We start from the raw sequence: 15,663 nt of genomic DNA on the forward strand, positions 1-15,663 counted from the left end.
AATGTTCTTCAGCTGTGCTACACTGACATACTGACTGTCCATTTTTAATTTCTCCTTAAATCAGTTTTACCTTTAATCCAAAGGAAGGGATTGATAATCCAGCTCTGGTGATCACTGATAATCCTGGTGAGGTTTGATACACAATCTTTGAGAACTCTTTATCTAAAATCATTCCCCAATGTCCTTTTAGTGCTGATAATCTATACTAACCATGTGTGCAGAGCCTGATCAGAGCCTTGTGCCCAGATTGTGCCAGCTGAAGCGTCTGGAGGGGCAGAGATTTGGTTTCTACCTGTGGATGGACCAGAGCAGCCGGGGCTTTGAGGTCAGAGATGTGGAGCCATGGAGTCCTGCAGAGCATAGCGGCCTCAGAGACGGAGACAGAGTGCTGGAGGTCAATGAGGAGTATGTGAACAACATGGACTTCTACAGGGTAGGTTTCCAGAATTTGGCATATAAGCAGTCTGCCCATGTGCTGTCGAGAGTGAGATATTGCAACATCTCCTGGACCCAGTTCTATGAAATGTATTGTGCATATTCACGGTTCTCACAGGAGCACTTGTCTATTTGTCCAGTTCCTAATGTATTTTCATGCAAAATTCTTGGGGAATCATTAGAACATGAGGAATATACTAATGTTTCCATTTTTTTTTTTCAAAATCTCTGGTGGCCATTTTGGATTCTAATAATGGTGAATGTCCAAAACCTTCATTTTTTTTTAAAAAAAAAAAAGGCCGATTCCAAGCTATGCAGGTGTTTACTTTCGGTAGGGATGGGTATCGTTAAGATTTTAACTGTACTACTACTCTTATCGGAACTGCTTATTGATGCGGTATTTTAACGGTACTCTTATCTATACTTTTTGAGGAAGAAAAAAACAAATCAAGAACATAAATTTCCTTCTCAATTCTCATTATGCAACAAAATAGTTTTTTAACAAAACATTTTACTTTTTACAACTTGAAATGTAAAATACATATAATAATAGTGTTGTCACAGTACCAAAATTGGGACCCATGGTACGATACCAGTGAAAGTATCACGGTTCTGAGTAGTATCACAATAACACAGCAAAAATTAGGCAGATGTGTCTTTTGTCATTTATAAAAAGATAAATCACTTTTCTATAATACATCAATGATATTTCAATGGAATAAATTACTTATTGACTTATTCATACTTCAAAAACAGCATCAATAAGTGATTAACATAGGGGGGATCAAAATAAAATAAATAAATAAAATAAAAATCAACCAGCCACCCTCCTCCCCTGACAAGTGAAGAACAGTCCCTCCATAAGTAAAGAGTCCCTGAAGTGCGGTGAGGTTTGTGGACTGTTACCTGCCACAAAGAGAGAAATGTGAACGGCACGTTTCCCCTCTGACACCTCACATACCTGTGTGCCACCACGGCTCGGCTTTTCAGGTACTTCTGGACAGTCATGACATCAACAAAGAGGAAAATATTGGACCTAGAGCCAGGCTTCTCTGTCGCCGGTAAGCTGTATTTGCGCCGCGGAGCACTATGGCCGCTGTATTTGACAGGAATACGTATTCCTGTCTGTGTCTGGGACCCCCGTTCAACCCACAACCGACAGGATTCTGCTGCTGGTTGAAATCTGTACTCGCACAGCATGCTCCTGAATGATTTCTTTTACTTGCACACAACTATTTTTTGTCGCAAATGCAGTAAAATGCTCGTACCGTAGAGCTCTGTGGAAAACAAATCACTGTAGCATATATAAACAAATCTAGCCTATAAGTAAAAATATTAGGTATTCTAGGTATGTTAGGTATTCTAGGTATTTTATATGGTGATGTAACATTAATCACTATGGATATATAGACCAGAGGGGGCGGGGAATCCCACGCACCCAGCCCAGGCTATAATTATGGTTATATTCATGTATTTAGAAGTATCTGAAAAATACACAAATAAAATCCCAAATCTGAAACCCTATTTAGTAAGGTCACAAAATAGCTAATGGTTATTAACTCCACGTGTTGGCTGCTAGCATAATGTTACAAACCTGGACTGGATGTAGATGAACTAGCTGTGCTAGGGCAGTCAAACATTGTACATCTTTCTGTCTGAATATGATGCACTTTCGCAAGGTGTTTTGACAAATTACTAGTGTTGCCACCCTTACACGCAAAACATTTGTCACACTTGTGACAACACGCTGTATCTGCATCAAGTCTTGTAATGTAAAGCCACACTTTTGACGGTTTGGCTCTCTCCGCCATCGTTATCTATCAGGTAGGCTACGAGCTTAAGTTGGTGTATGCACTGTCTTGTGTGTGTGTGTGTGTGTGTGTGTGTGTGTGTGTGTGTGCGTGTGTGAGTGTGTGTGTGTGTCACTGGAACAACAGCCCCGCCACTCTGCTCTCTACTCACACACAGCTCGTCTTCAGGGAGAATAGCGAAAATTATGATACAATGACGGATAATTGACGGAGTTGGTGAGATAAATGTGCAAGATAAGGTTTATCATGTAAAAAAATAAATAAATTAAAAAAAAATGCGACTGCTCCAGTACCGATAGCAGAACCGTTAAGGTCAGAGCTTATCAATACTGCGGTCTTGACGAATGTAGCCCCGGGGCTCGTTCAATACTGGAGTTCGGTACCCATCCCTAACTTTCGGTGGCTAAATATACATTTTTTTACTCAGATATTCAAATAAACTAAGAACAATCACTTGGATATGAATTAATTGAATTTGGTGGTCAAAGGACTAAACTCAAGGTCACTGTGACCTCATAAAACATGTTTTTGGCTGTAACTCATTCATATTGAAGATTCATATGCTAACATTTCACACAAATGTCTAATAGGATAAAATGATGAAGTGATGACATTTCGTATCCAAAAGATGAAAGGTCAGCTTCACTGTGACATCATAATGCTCTGTAAAGACACTTTTCTGGTCATTATTCAACATCATATCTCTGGAACAGAAGGGAAGATATTTGGTCAGATACTGAATTGGTGACTCTAATCTTGAAACTGTGCTGACTGTATAGATCTTCTGTGTGTGAAGCATCCATGTTTTCACAGACATGGATGAAAACTGTAAGAGAAATGACTGATAATAATAATAATAATAATAACTTTATTTATATAGCACCTTTAAAAACAAAAGTTTACAAAGTACTTTGACAAACAAAGCAAACGCAGGATATCTATAGCAAGAGACTCAAAACAGTGAGGGCAAACAAAAGCAGGACAAAATTAAGCTCAAATTGGGTAAAGTTAAGCAAAACACAGACAGAATGATAAAGACAGAATGATAAGACAGAATGTTAAAAGATAAGAACAATAAAGGCAATAAAACTATTATTTCTAAATACTAGTAACAAACGAATAGAAGGATAAACAGACAACACTGCATAACAACAATAGAATAATAAAGAATAAACAATTAAAAGGAATAGAATAAAATAAATAATAAGAATAAATAAAAAGATGACATCACATGAAGGCTAGTCTATAAAAATGGGTTTTAAGAAGGGATTTAAAAGTGATCAGTAAAATCTTAAAATCAATTCTAAAACGCACAGGGAGCCAATGGAGGGAAGCCAGGATTGGGGTGATGTGATGCCGTCTGTTAAAACCAGTAAGAAGTCTAGTTGCTGCGTTCTAGACCAGTTGGAGGCGGGAGAGTGATTTATGGTTTATGCCAGAGAGGAGTGAGTTACAGTAATCGATTCTGGAGAAGATGAATGCGTGGATTATTTTTTCTAAGTCAGAATGTGGGAGCATGGGTTTGATTTTGGAGATAGTTCTTAACTGATGGAAGCAGGACTGGACAACTTTATTGATATGAGGTTGGAAGTTGAGGTCTGGATCGAATATTACTCCTAAGTTTCTGGCTGTGGATTTGACGTTAATGGACAGGGAACTATTTTCAATGGGACTGGTGGAGGTTGGGGGAGTGAACAGTATGATTTCGGATTTGGAGTTATTGAGTTGAAGAAAGTTTTGGGCCATCCAACAGTTGATATCGTTGAGACAATCTGACAGCCAATTTCCACCAGATGCATGTTGGTTGCGTCTCCGCTCCGGCACGGCAGCGGAGCCGATAGGATTCAATTCTAGTCAATGTGTGTGTTTCCACCGGCTGTGGCTGTGCTGCGTTCCAGCTCCATCTCAGCTCCGGCACTCTGGAGCCCTCCGCAACAGATACGCAGGACTTCTATTTTTGCCGGACGCCGGAGCACAACGCAGCAATTCAGCACAGAGCAGGTCGTGCGGGGCAGGAAGTCGTGCACAGAAACACAATAAAATATCCGGTTAATTTTCAAAATAAAATACACAGTGTTCACGGCGGATCATATTTCCCTGCATTACACCTTAAAAACTACATAATGGGCAGAGGCAGGCCTGAAGTCAACAGGTCAGAGGTTTTCAGACGTCATGTCACCCCGTGAACACCATGGACGAGGAGATATTAATCATGGCAGTGCACCGAGATGTTGGTGTGCTGCACTGGCAAGGCACAACAAACGCAGCCGGTGGGTATTGATGGATGGCGGAGCAAGCAGCGGATAACCAGCGCTGCCGTTCCGCAACGGACACGCATCCAGTGGAAATCCGGCGTAACACAGCAGCTAGGCTTCTTGGGTCATCCGGTCTCAGCGGGAGGTATATCTGTGTGTTGTCCACATAGCAATGGAAAGACACGTTGTGGCGGCGGATGAGCTGACCGAGCGGAAGCATATAAATAGAAAATAAAATTGGACCTAAAATTGAACCTTGCAGTACACCACAGGTAATCTGAGTTTTCGAGGATGTGTAATTACCTATGGTGACCGCAAAAGTTTTATCTAAAAGGTAGGAATAAAACTAGCTAAGTGCAGTGTCCTTGATGCCAACCCAGGTTTCCAGACGGTCAATTAAAATGGCATGATCAACAGTGTTGAAGGCTGCACTTAGGTCTAAAAGGATTAAAATTGTGCTCTCTCTCCTGTCGGCAGCTAAAAGAAGATCATTGGTTACTTTCAGGAGGGCAGTTTCTGTACTGTGTAGGGGTCTAAAACCTGATTGAAATCTCTCAAAGAGAAGCTAAAAGCTGGGTTGAAACCACTTTTTCTAAAATTTTTGATAAAAACAGGAGTTTAGAAATTGGCCTAAAATTGTTAAAATCAGAAGGATCAAGGCTGGGTTTCTTTAAAAGAGGTTGGACCACAGCATGTTTAAAAGAAGATGGAAAAATGCCTTTTGTTAATGAGTTGTTAATAATCAATAAAATACTGGGTCCAACTGTGTCAGTAATCTCTTTAAGAAATTTTGTTGGAATGACATCAAGATTGCATTTAGCTGGTTTCATGTGGGTTAGAATTTTGGATAAAAGCGACAGTGAAACTGGTCCACAATTACTAAAATAACTGTATATGTCTCTACTGGCATGTAAAACGTGGTCTGGGTGGGTGATTTGTTGTCTTAAAACCTTAATTTTGTTGGTAAAAAATTTAAAAAATCTTTGCACATCTCATGAGAGCCATCAGTAAAATGATAGGGGGAGGGGTTGGTGACTGAGTCTATTACTTTAAATAAAATTCTGGGGTTGGATTGATTTGCTAAAATTAAATTAGAGAAAAATGATGCTCTTGCTTCTTTAACTGTTTCTTGAAATTTCATCATTGATTCTTTCCAAATTTCATAAAATACATGTAAACCTGTCTTCTTCCATTTTCGTTCCTTTCTCCTACACTCTCTCTTTAGTTCATGGATTGAATCGTTCAACCAAGGCTGTGGTGCACTATTTAGTTTTTTGACCTTGTAGGGGGCAACAGAGTCCAGAACAGTGTGACAGGTTTGGTTAAAAAGGGAGACCAGCTCCTCTGTATTAAAATTTTGATTAAAAGCAGTTAAAGAAGCAACAGTAAAAAGCTCAGAAAACTGGCTGGCAGACATAGGCGTCATTTAGGTATGGTGAGGTATGGCAGCTGCCATACCTTGGAATCGGGAGAAAACCAGAGAGAGAGGTTCTGTAGTCATCTTACTGGAGGCTCACTGGCTGGTTGTTTTCATTGTATTGCACTTAAATAGGTCAATAATATGCTCATCAGTGAATACGAGTGTTATTGAATCAAATTGTTCGCCACTTCGCTCCTCCCCGAGTTATGAGTTATGTGAGTTACCGTATATTTCCAAATAGTTGCCCGGTGGCAAATAGCTGCCGGGCACCTAATAGCCGCTGGGGGTTTGACCCCATTTTGCGTATTAAACACCGGTCTGATTAAATGCCGGGGCGATTATTTCCTCATTCATTGCCTCATGGCTGTCCCTCCTTGAGGGACTGTTTGTGCTTTTACGCACGGGTTGGTGGTGAAGTGGTGCACATGACTCGTGCTACGGATGGACGGACAGACAGACAGCCACGTATCTAAAACAGGTAATACATCTAGCTACATCTTTCCCACATCAAATATCCGTGATCGCCTTGACCCGCATGCGTAAAAGCGCACACAATTCCGTGTCCTCTCACCGCGAATGCTGTGACCTAGTTACTGTGGACCTATATGCCATGCCTTTTAATAAAATTACCAGAAGAGTTCACTGAAAAACAGGTAATGTCAGCCTGAATTACTCACGTGCGTCACTGGTGAAAATCGCTGACATGCATGGTGAAAACAGCTTCTACAGGCTCGCCATAGCTTACTGTCAGGACTCGGGGACCAGAATTCGGATGGTGGACCGTCGGGATGGCGATATTTCGGTGTGGCGACCTGTAACTGTTGGTTAAATGGCCCATTCGGTTGGTATTCGGATAACTGGGGCTTTACTGGTATAATGCAATAGCACCACCCAGCGGTGAAACCCATATACACAAAAAAATGACCCACTCTAAACATTTAGAGATTTTTGTACGCGAACTCTCCCCTACATTATACAGTATTTTTGCACTAAAAACATACTGACATTGACACTGACAGGTCGGTGCAAAAAAACAAAAAAAAAAGCCTTGAGCAAATAGCCACCTGGTTCTTTTAAACACCTGGGGTCAAAAATTGATTCTGTGAAAAAAAAACGCCCGGGCTACTATTTGGAAAAATACGGTATCTATGTGTTGTAAAAGCATTTTGCTCTGCTGCTGTAGACAGCCTGTCTAAATGATGTCTTGAAGTCTGTCTGATTGTATGTGGGGTTTTTTTCTTCATGTCAGCATGTTAAGCTTGTATTTTCGGTCTCTGGAGATACTCCAATAAATTCGCCTATACAGTATTGTACCAAATTGGCCTTTGTTTTACTGTGTTTCATACACCGGACCCCTTGGTTATCTTCTAGAAATGAGCTTGTAATTAATTTATTTTCTTTATTTTCTGCGAAGTTAAACACATGACTAATGATAATTAAATGTCCACTCGCTGTCTGTAGTGCTGAAATATGTTCCGAAATAGGTCCGATGTTTTCACTGCTCTAACCAAGTCGTGCATTACATGCAGACATGAGGTATTATGAATGTGAGAAACAGCTTCATGTCCTTTGAAACAGTTTTCAATAGCATAGTATGTACTTCTGACAGGTCAAAGACCAAAGTGAAGTTTTATATAAGTATTAAAACTCCATCGTCAGTAGCTCTGTGACATCATGTCATATTGCCATACCTTAGTTTTTGCTGAAACGACACCCCTGCCGGCAGACATAGAGTTAAAAACGTAGCGACAGACGGGTATACTGTGATTAAAACACGATTGGGATAAAATTACACTAAATAAAACTGCTTTATGGTCTGACACACAGATATCCTTAGTTGCCAGGTTGTCAGGGCTGAGACCGTGATGAAGTACTAGGTCAAGGGTGTGACCTTTTGAGTGGGTGGGTTCCTGTACAGCCTGGGTGAGGTTAAAAGATTCCAAAGTGGCCATATAATCAGCAATAAAAGTTTGAGAAGGGCAACAAACATGTATGTTAAAATCACCTAAAATAAGAACTTTGTCATACTTTGTTATAAAACCAGATACTAACTCGGCAAACTCATGAATAAAAACATTGTTTGGCCTGGGCGGTCTGTAGATTATTAAAATTAGCACTGGATGTTTAGAATTTACTATAAAACCAAAATGTTCGAATGAGGTAAAATCGCTCTGTGGAATGGGAGTGCATTTAAAAACTTTCCTGTAAATAACAGCAACCCCCCCTCCCCTGCCTGTCCGCCAGGGTTGATGGAGATGTACAAAATCAGGGGGGGTTGCTTCAATGAGAGGGCTGCAGTCTCCCTCACATAGCCAAGTCTCTGTTATGATAAAAAAGTCCAATTTGTTAAAAGTAATAAAATGCTTTACTATTTAAGGATCGGATATTTAAAAGACCGAAATTTACAGGATTAAAATTTAAATTAGGGGCAGGGGGTAACAGAGGTTGCCGAGGAATCTGAATTAAATTGTTTTGGTTTACAGCAGAGGGGTGTGATGATAAGCGTGTTGCAGTGGGTCTATGATATGAAATGATGGTGAGTATAACAGTGGGTGTGTCAGTTTTGTTTGTGGGAGCTGAGTGTGATGACCGGAGGGACCAGTGGGGGGAGCTGTCGTGGGAATCTGTGTGTTGTACCGTAGAAGAAGAAGGGGCGTGTGTGTCAGGTGTAAACAGTCAGTCACGTGGGAGAGATTGCACAGCATGCTGCAAATTAGCCGACAGCATTTGGCTACCCCGTTTGTTGGGATGTACTCCATCACTGTTAAAAAGAGAGGAACGATCCCAGAACAAGTTAAAATTGTCAATAAAACCAAAGCTGTACTTCCTGCTGGTGGCCTGGAGGTGCTGCCAGCAGAGACATACAACCACATGGTAGTAATTGTAGTTTAAGTGATTGTAAACTCAAACGGTCAATTTTCCGCTTCAGCATCACTGTCATCTTAATCCTGGTTTTTAGATCTTAAGTCCTCATTGTTCTCACATCGTTTAATGCAAAAGCAAAGGTCAGTCCTTCTCTTCTTCTGACCTAAAGGAAAATCTTTGTGTTGAACAATATCCTTTGCAGTGGCATCTCTCCATTTCAATGGTGGCCTGAAGAGCTGGGAGTACATCATTATTATCCATGTTATCATCATTTATTATCAATCAATCAATCAATCAATCAATCAATTTTATTTATAAAGCCCAATATCACAAATCACAATTTGCCTCACAGGGCTTTACAGCATACGACATCCCTCTGTCCTTATGACCCTCGCAGCGGATAAGGAAAAACTCCCCAAAAAAACCCATTTAACAGGGGAAAAAAATGGTAGAAACCTCAGGAAGAGCAACTGAGGAGGGATCCCTCTTCCAGGACGGACAGACGTGCAATAGATGTCGTACAGAACAGATCAGCATAATAAATTAACAGTAATCCGTATGACACAATGAGACAGAGAGAGAGAGAGAGAGAGAGAGAGAGAGAGACAGAGAGAGAGAGAGATGCAGGTAATGACAGTAGCTTACAACAACATTATTGAAAGTAATAATATTATAGTTATAGTTCTGGCTACTGTGGTACAATATGTTGAAAGTATGTATTAATATCTGGCAGTATACATGTGTGACAATAGTCATATGTGTATAATAACAGTAGAAGTATGACTAATGACTAATGATGGCAGCAGCAGCAGGAGGCATCTGGCAGGACCACGGCAGCAGCACAACCACACATGTCACGCTGTCCAGGCACCGCTGCGATATGAGTTAATCTGAGAGACAGTGGAGCACAAAGGCTCCGGAGAAGAAGCCGAGTTAGTGACATCCAGAATGGCCGAGGTAGCAAGATGCAGTAATAGAATACGAGAGAGAGAGAGAGAGAGAGAGAGAGAGAGAGAGAGAGAGAGAGAGAGAGAGATAGAAGGAGAGAAGGTGCCCGGTGTATTATAGGGGGGTCCTCCGGCAGACTAGGCCTAAGTCAGCCTAACTAGGGGCTGGTACAGGGCAAGCCTGAGCCAGCCCTAACTATAAGCTTGATCAAAGAGGAAAGTCTTAAGTCTAGTCTTAAATGTGGAGACGGTGTCTGCCTCCCGGACCGTAACAGGAAGATGATTCCACAGGAGAGGAGCCTGATAGCTGAAGGCTCTAGCTCCTGATCTACTTTTGGAGACTTTGGGATAATATGGCACTATGAGCTCTCTAAGATATGACAGAGCTTGACCATTTAGAGCTTTATAAGTTAACAGTAGGATTTTAAATTCAATTCTGGATTTTACAGGGAGCCAGTGCAGAGAAGCTAAAACAGGAGAAATATGATCTCTTTCTTAGTTCCTGTTAGTACACGTGCTGCTGCATTCTGAATTAGCTGGAGAGTTTTTAAGGACTTACTAGAGCTACCTGATAATAGAGAGTTACAGTAATCCAGCCTTGAGGTAACAAAAGCGTGGACCAATTTTTCTGCATCTTCTCGGGTCAGGATAGGCCTAATTTTTGCAATATTATGCAGATGAAAAAATGCAGTCTGTGAGGTATGTTTTAAATGAGAATTAAAAGACAAATCTCGACCAAATGTTACTCCGAGGTTTCTTACGGTAGTGCTAGAGGCCAGAGCAATGCCATCTAGAGAAACTATGTCATCAGATAAAGAGTCTCTGAGTTGTTTGGGGCCAAGAACAATAACTTCAGTTTTGTCTGAATTTAACATCAGAAAATTGGTGCTCATCCAGGTTTTTATGTCTTTAAGGCAGTTATGGAGTTTAGTTAATCGATTACTTTCTTCTGGCTTCATCGATAAATACAACTGTGTATCATCCGCATAACAATGGAAATTTATAGAGTGATTTCTAATGATGTTGCCTAAAGGAAACATATATAGAATAAACAGGATTGGTCCGAGCACAGAACCTTGCGGAACTCCAAAACAAACTTTAGTACGTAAGAATGATTCATTATGAACGTCAACAAACTGAAAACGATCAGATAAATAAGATTTAAACCAGCTTAGTGCAGAACCTTTTAGGCCAATTAAGTGATCCAGTCTCTGCAGTAGAATTTGATGGTCAATTGTGTCAAACGCCGCACTAAGATCTAATAAAACAAGTACAGAGACGGGTCCTTTGTCTGAAGCAATCAGAAGGTCATTTGTAATTTTAACTAGTGCTGTCTCAGTGCTATGATGCACTCTAAATCCTGACTGAAATTCCTCAAATAAATTATTATCATGGAGAAAATCACATAGCTGGTCTGCGACTACTTTCTCAAGTATCTTTGACATAAAGGGAAGATTAGATATTGGTCTATAGTTGGCTAACACCTCTGGATCCAGGGTGGGCTTTTTTTAGTAGAGGTTTAATTACAGCTACCTTAAAAGACTGTGGTACATAGCCTGTTAATAAGGACATATTGATCATATCTAATATATGAATGTTAACAAAAGGTAAGACCTCCTTAAGTAGCCTAGTTGGGATGGGGTCTAAGAGACATGTTGATGATTTAGATGTAGAAATCACTGCGGTCAATTCTTGAAGAGAAATTGGGGAGAAGCAATGTAAATATATATTAGGTCTTACAGCTGTGTTTGAGGTTAGATAGGTAGGCCTACTATCTGAGGACAGGAGGTCATGAATTTTGCCTCTAATAGTTAGAATTTTGTCATTAAAATTTGTTTTAACTTACGGGTTTGAGAGTTATACCAAGGAGCGAACTTTCTTTGCTTTGTTAACTTCTTTTTAAGAGGAGCTACAGAGTCAAGTGTTGTTCGCAGGGAGCCTACGGCGCTATCAACAAAATGATCAATTCGGGAGAGGTTAAAGTCGGTATGGGAAACCTCTGTTACTGAAGGACTTGGTATTGAATTTAACGACGGAGTAATCATTTCCTTAAATTTTGCGACAGCACTATCTGATAAACATCTAGTATAGTAACTGTTGCTGAGTGACGTGTAATTGAGTAAAAAGAAATCAAAAGTAATCAGATAATGATCCGATAGCGAGGGATTCTGTGGAAAGACTGTTAGGTTATCAATTTCAATTCCATACGTCAGAACTAGATTGAGGGTATGGTTAAAACAATGAGTGGGTTCATGTACACCCTGACTGAAGCCATTGGAGTCTAATAATGAGATAAACGTGGTAGCCAAGGAGTCATTATCAACGTCGACATGAATGTTAAAATCGCCTACAATAATAGCTTTATCTGATTTAAGAACTAAACTGGATAAAAACTCAGATAATTCAGATACAAATTCAGAATACGGGCCAGGAGCACGGTACACTATAACAAATAAAAGTGGCTGCAAGGTTTTCCAGGTCGGACGTAAAAGACTAAGAACGAGGCTTTCAAATGAATTATAATCTAGTTTAGGTTTAGGGCTGATTAACACACAAGAGTTAAAAATGGCTGCAACTCCCCTTCCTCGGCCGCTGCCTCGAGGAATGTGGGTATTATTATGACTGGGAGGAGTGGACTCATTAAGACTAACATATTCATCTTGACACAGCCAGGTTTCAGTGAGACTGAGTAAATCAATATGATTATCTGATATTAATTTGTTTACTAACACTGCTTTAGACGATAGAGACCTGATATTTAACAGTCCGTATTTAATTCTCCTGTTTTGTCTTTCTGTCACAGAAGATGTTTTAATTTTTATGAGATTGTTATGCACAACTCCTCTTTGTTTAATTTTAGATTTAAATAATTTAGGTGGTCGGGGGACAGACACCGTTTGTAAAAAACTATGAAAAGTATGGCTGGGTAACTGAACTAGAAGCTCAGAGAGGCGTATAGGACTGCGACTCTGAGTCCTGATCTCAACTCTGGGTTGTCAGGGATTTAAATTACTAATAAAGTTTGCCAGGTTCCTAGAAATGAGAGCAGCTCCATCCAAAGTGGGATGAATGCCGTCTCTCCTAATAAGACTAGGTTTTCCCCAGAAAGTTTGCCAATTATTAACGAAACCCATATCATTTGCTGGACACCACCTGGACAGCTAGCGATTAAATGATGACATGCGGCTAAACATGTCATCACTGGTCAGATTTGGGAGGGGTCCAGAGAAAACTACGGAGTCCGACATCATTTTTGCATATTCACACACCGAGGCAATATTAATTTTAGTGACCTCCGATTGGCGTAACCGGGTGTCATTGCTGCCAATGTGAATAACAATCTTACTGAATCTACGTTTAGCTTTAGCCAGCAGTTTTAAATTTGATTCAGTGTCACCCGCTCTGGCCCCAGGGATACATTTGACTATGGCCGCTGGTGTTGGTAACTTCACGTTCCTCAGAATAGAGCTGCCAATAACCAGAGTTTTGTCCTCAGCGGGTGTGTCGCTGAGTGGGGAAAAGTGGTTGGAAACGTGAACAGGGTGGTGGTGAGCTGTGGGCTTCATCTTGGAGTTGTGCCTCTGGCGAACCATAACCCAACTTCCCGGCTGAACGGGAGTTACCGGAGGACAGCTAGCAGAGGCTAAGGCTATGCTATGTGGCTCCGCACTGGCTACAGGGGGCTGGCTAACTACCGCAGCGACTGAATGGTTTTCCATGGTGTGGAGCCGCGCTTCTAATTCACTAAGCCTCGCCTCCAACGCAGCAAATAAGCTACACTTATTACAATTACCACTGTCGCTAAAGGAGGCAGAGGCATAACTGAACATTTGGCACACCGAGCAAGAAAGAGCAGAGGGAGAAGCCATCGCTAACTGTAAAGCTAATGTAGCTACCAAGGCTAGTAACGTGCAAACAACAGCTAAGAGATTAGCGAGAAAGTCATAGAAAGGAGGAGAGCTATAAGTGCTTAAACAGAACTAGTGTGGGTTAAGACTTGGAATAGACGTTAAAGCAGCTGAAGTGAGAAAGCATAAAGCAGGCTAGTAGAATTCACCAGAGCAGTACAGAGATGCTGTCACAGAAACACCAGAAATGACACAACTCGCTTACCGCAATACGTCAGTACGTCAGATTGTGGCCCAAAAAAGTTGCAGAGGCGTGTCAGCCAGGACAGCCCTACAACATCCAGAGCCTTGAGATATCCAGGGCGAATCTCGTCCACCCCTGGGGCTCCGTCGCCGCGTAGTCCCTTCACTACCTCAGCGACTTCTGCCCCCGAAATTGGACGATCCGACCCCGAGACCCTCGGCTCTGTTTCCTCACTGGAATACGTGTTGGTGGGATTGAGGAGCTCCTCAAAGTATTCCTTCCACCGCCCGACAATGTCCCCAGTTGACATCAGCAGCTCCCCGCCCCCACTGTAAACAGTGTGAGCAAGTTGGCGCCTTCCCCCCCTGAGGTGCCGGACGGTTTGCCAGAACCTCTTTGGAGCCGATCCATAGTCTTCCTCCATAGCCTCACCGAACTCCTCCCACGCCCGAGTTTTTGCCTCCGCGACTGCCGCTGGTGTGCTCCGCTTGGCCCACCGGTACCCGTCAGCTGCTTCTGGAGACCCACAGACCAACCATGCCCTGTAGGCCTCCTTCTTCAGCCTGACGGCTCCCCTCACCTCTAGTGTCCACCAGCAGGTTTGGGGATTACCGTCGCGACTGGCCCCAGCGGCCTTGCGGCCACAGCTCGCATCCACCGCCTCAACAATGGCAGAGCGGAACAATGCCCATTCGGACTCAATGTCCCCCTCTGCCCTCGGGACGCAGTCAAAGCTCTCCCGGAGGTGGGAGTTGAAGATCATCTTGACAGGTTCTTCCGCCAGGTGTTCCCAGCAGACCCTCACTGCTCGTTTGGGCCTGCCAGGTCTGCGCGGCGTCCTCCCCTGCCACCTGATCCAACTCACCACCAGGTGGTGATCAGTTGACAGCTCTGCTCCTCTCTTCACCCGAGTGTCCAGAACATATGGTCGCAGGTCAAATGATATAACTACAAAGTCAATCATTGACCTGCAACCTAGGCTGTCCTGGTGCCACGTGCACCGATGGACATCCTTATGCTCGAACATGGTGTTAGTTATGGCCAAACTGCGACCTGCACAAAAGTCCAATAACTGCACACCACTCGGGTTCAGATCGGGCAGGCCGTTCCTCCCAATCACGCCCCTCCAGGTCCTGCTGTCATTGCCCACGTGAGCGTTGAAGTCCCCCAGCAGAACAATGGAGTCCCCGGTCGGGGCACTGTCCAGCACCTGTCCCAGGGACTCCAAAAAGGGCAGGTACTCTGAGCTGCTGTTCGGCGCATAAGCGCAGACAACAGTCAGGACCCATTCCCCGACCCAAAGGCGCAGGGACGCAACCCTTTCGTCCACTGGGGTGAACCCCAGCGTACAGGCAGAGAGTCTGGGGGCTATCAGAAAGCCCACCCCGGCCCTCCGCCTCTCACCCGGAGCAACTCCAGCAAAGGAGAGAGTCTCAAGGACTTGGGTTCCAGAGCCGGAACTATGTGTCGAGGTGAGGCCGACTATATCTAGCCGGTAGCGCTCAACCTCTTTGACAAGCTCCAGCTCCTTCCCCGCCAGAGAGGTGACATTCCATGTCCCAAGAGTCAACTTCCGTAGCCAAGGATCGGACCGCCAAGGCCCCCACCTTGGTCTGCTGCCCGATCCACACTGCACCGAACCCTTCTGGATCCCTCTGTGGGTGGTGGGCCTGCAGGGGGACGAGCCCATGTAGCTGGTTCGGGCTGGGCCTGGCCGGACCCCATGGGCGAAGGCCCGGCCACCAGGCGCTCGCCCACGGCCCCCAGCCCCAGGCCTGGCTCCAGGGCGGGGCCCCGGTAACCCTCCGGGCTGGGTACGCCAACTCTTGCTGTTTTCC

General features: G+C 43.1%; 1 protein-coding gene across 5 annotated transcripts in view; it reads left to right on the forward strand.

The window, feature by feature from the left end:
- LOC117259087 (Na(+)/H(+) exchange regulatory cofactor NHE-RF3-like) overlaps nucleotides 1–15,663 on the forward strand; it is a 267,423-nt gene that overhangs the window by 113,831 nt on the left and 137,929 nt on the right. For all 5 annotated transcript variants that reach the window (XM_078166828.1, XM_078166826.1, XM_078166827.1 and 2 more), the window contains 2 exons: nucleotides 65–126; nucleotides 222–433. In XM_078166828.1, the coding sequence (XP_078022954.1) occupies nucleotides 65–126; nucleotides 222–433 (274 nt within the window). The remainder of the gene's footprint in view (nucleotides 1–64; nucleotides 127–221; nucleotides 434–15,663) is intronic.

This window comes from Epinephelus lanceolatus, chromosome 4 (genome assembly GCF_041903045.1).
Source record: "Epinephelus lanceolatus isolate andai-2023 chromosome 4, ASM4190304v1, whole genome shotgun sequence".
NCBI classification, from domain to species: Eukaryota; Metazoa; Chordata; class Actinopteri; order Perciformes; family Serranidae; genus Epinephelus; species Epinephelus lanceolatus.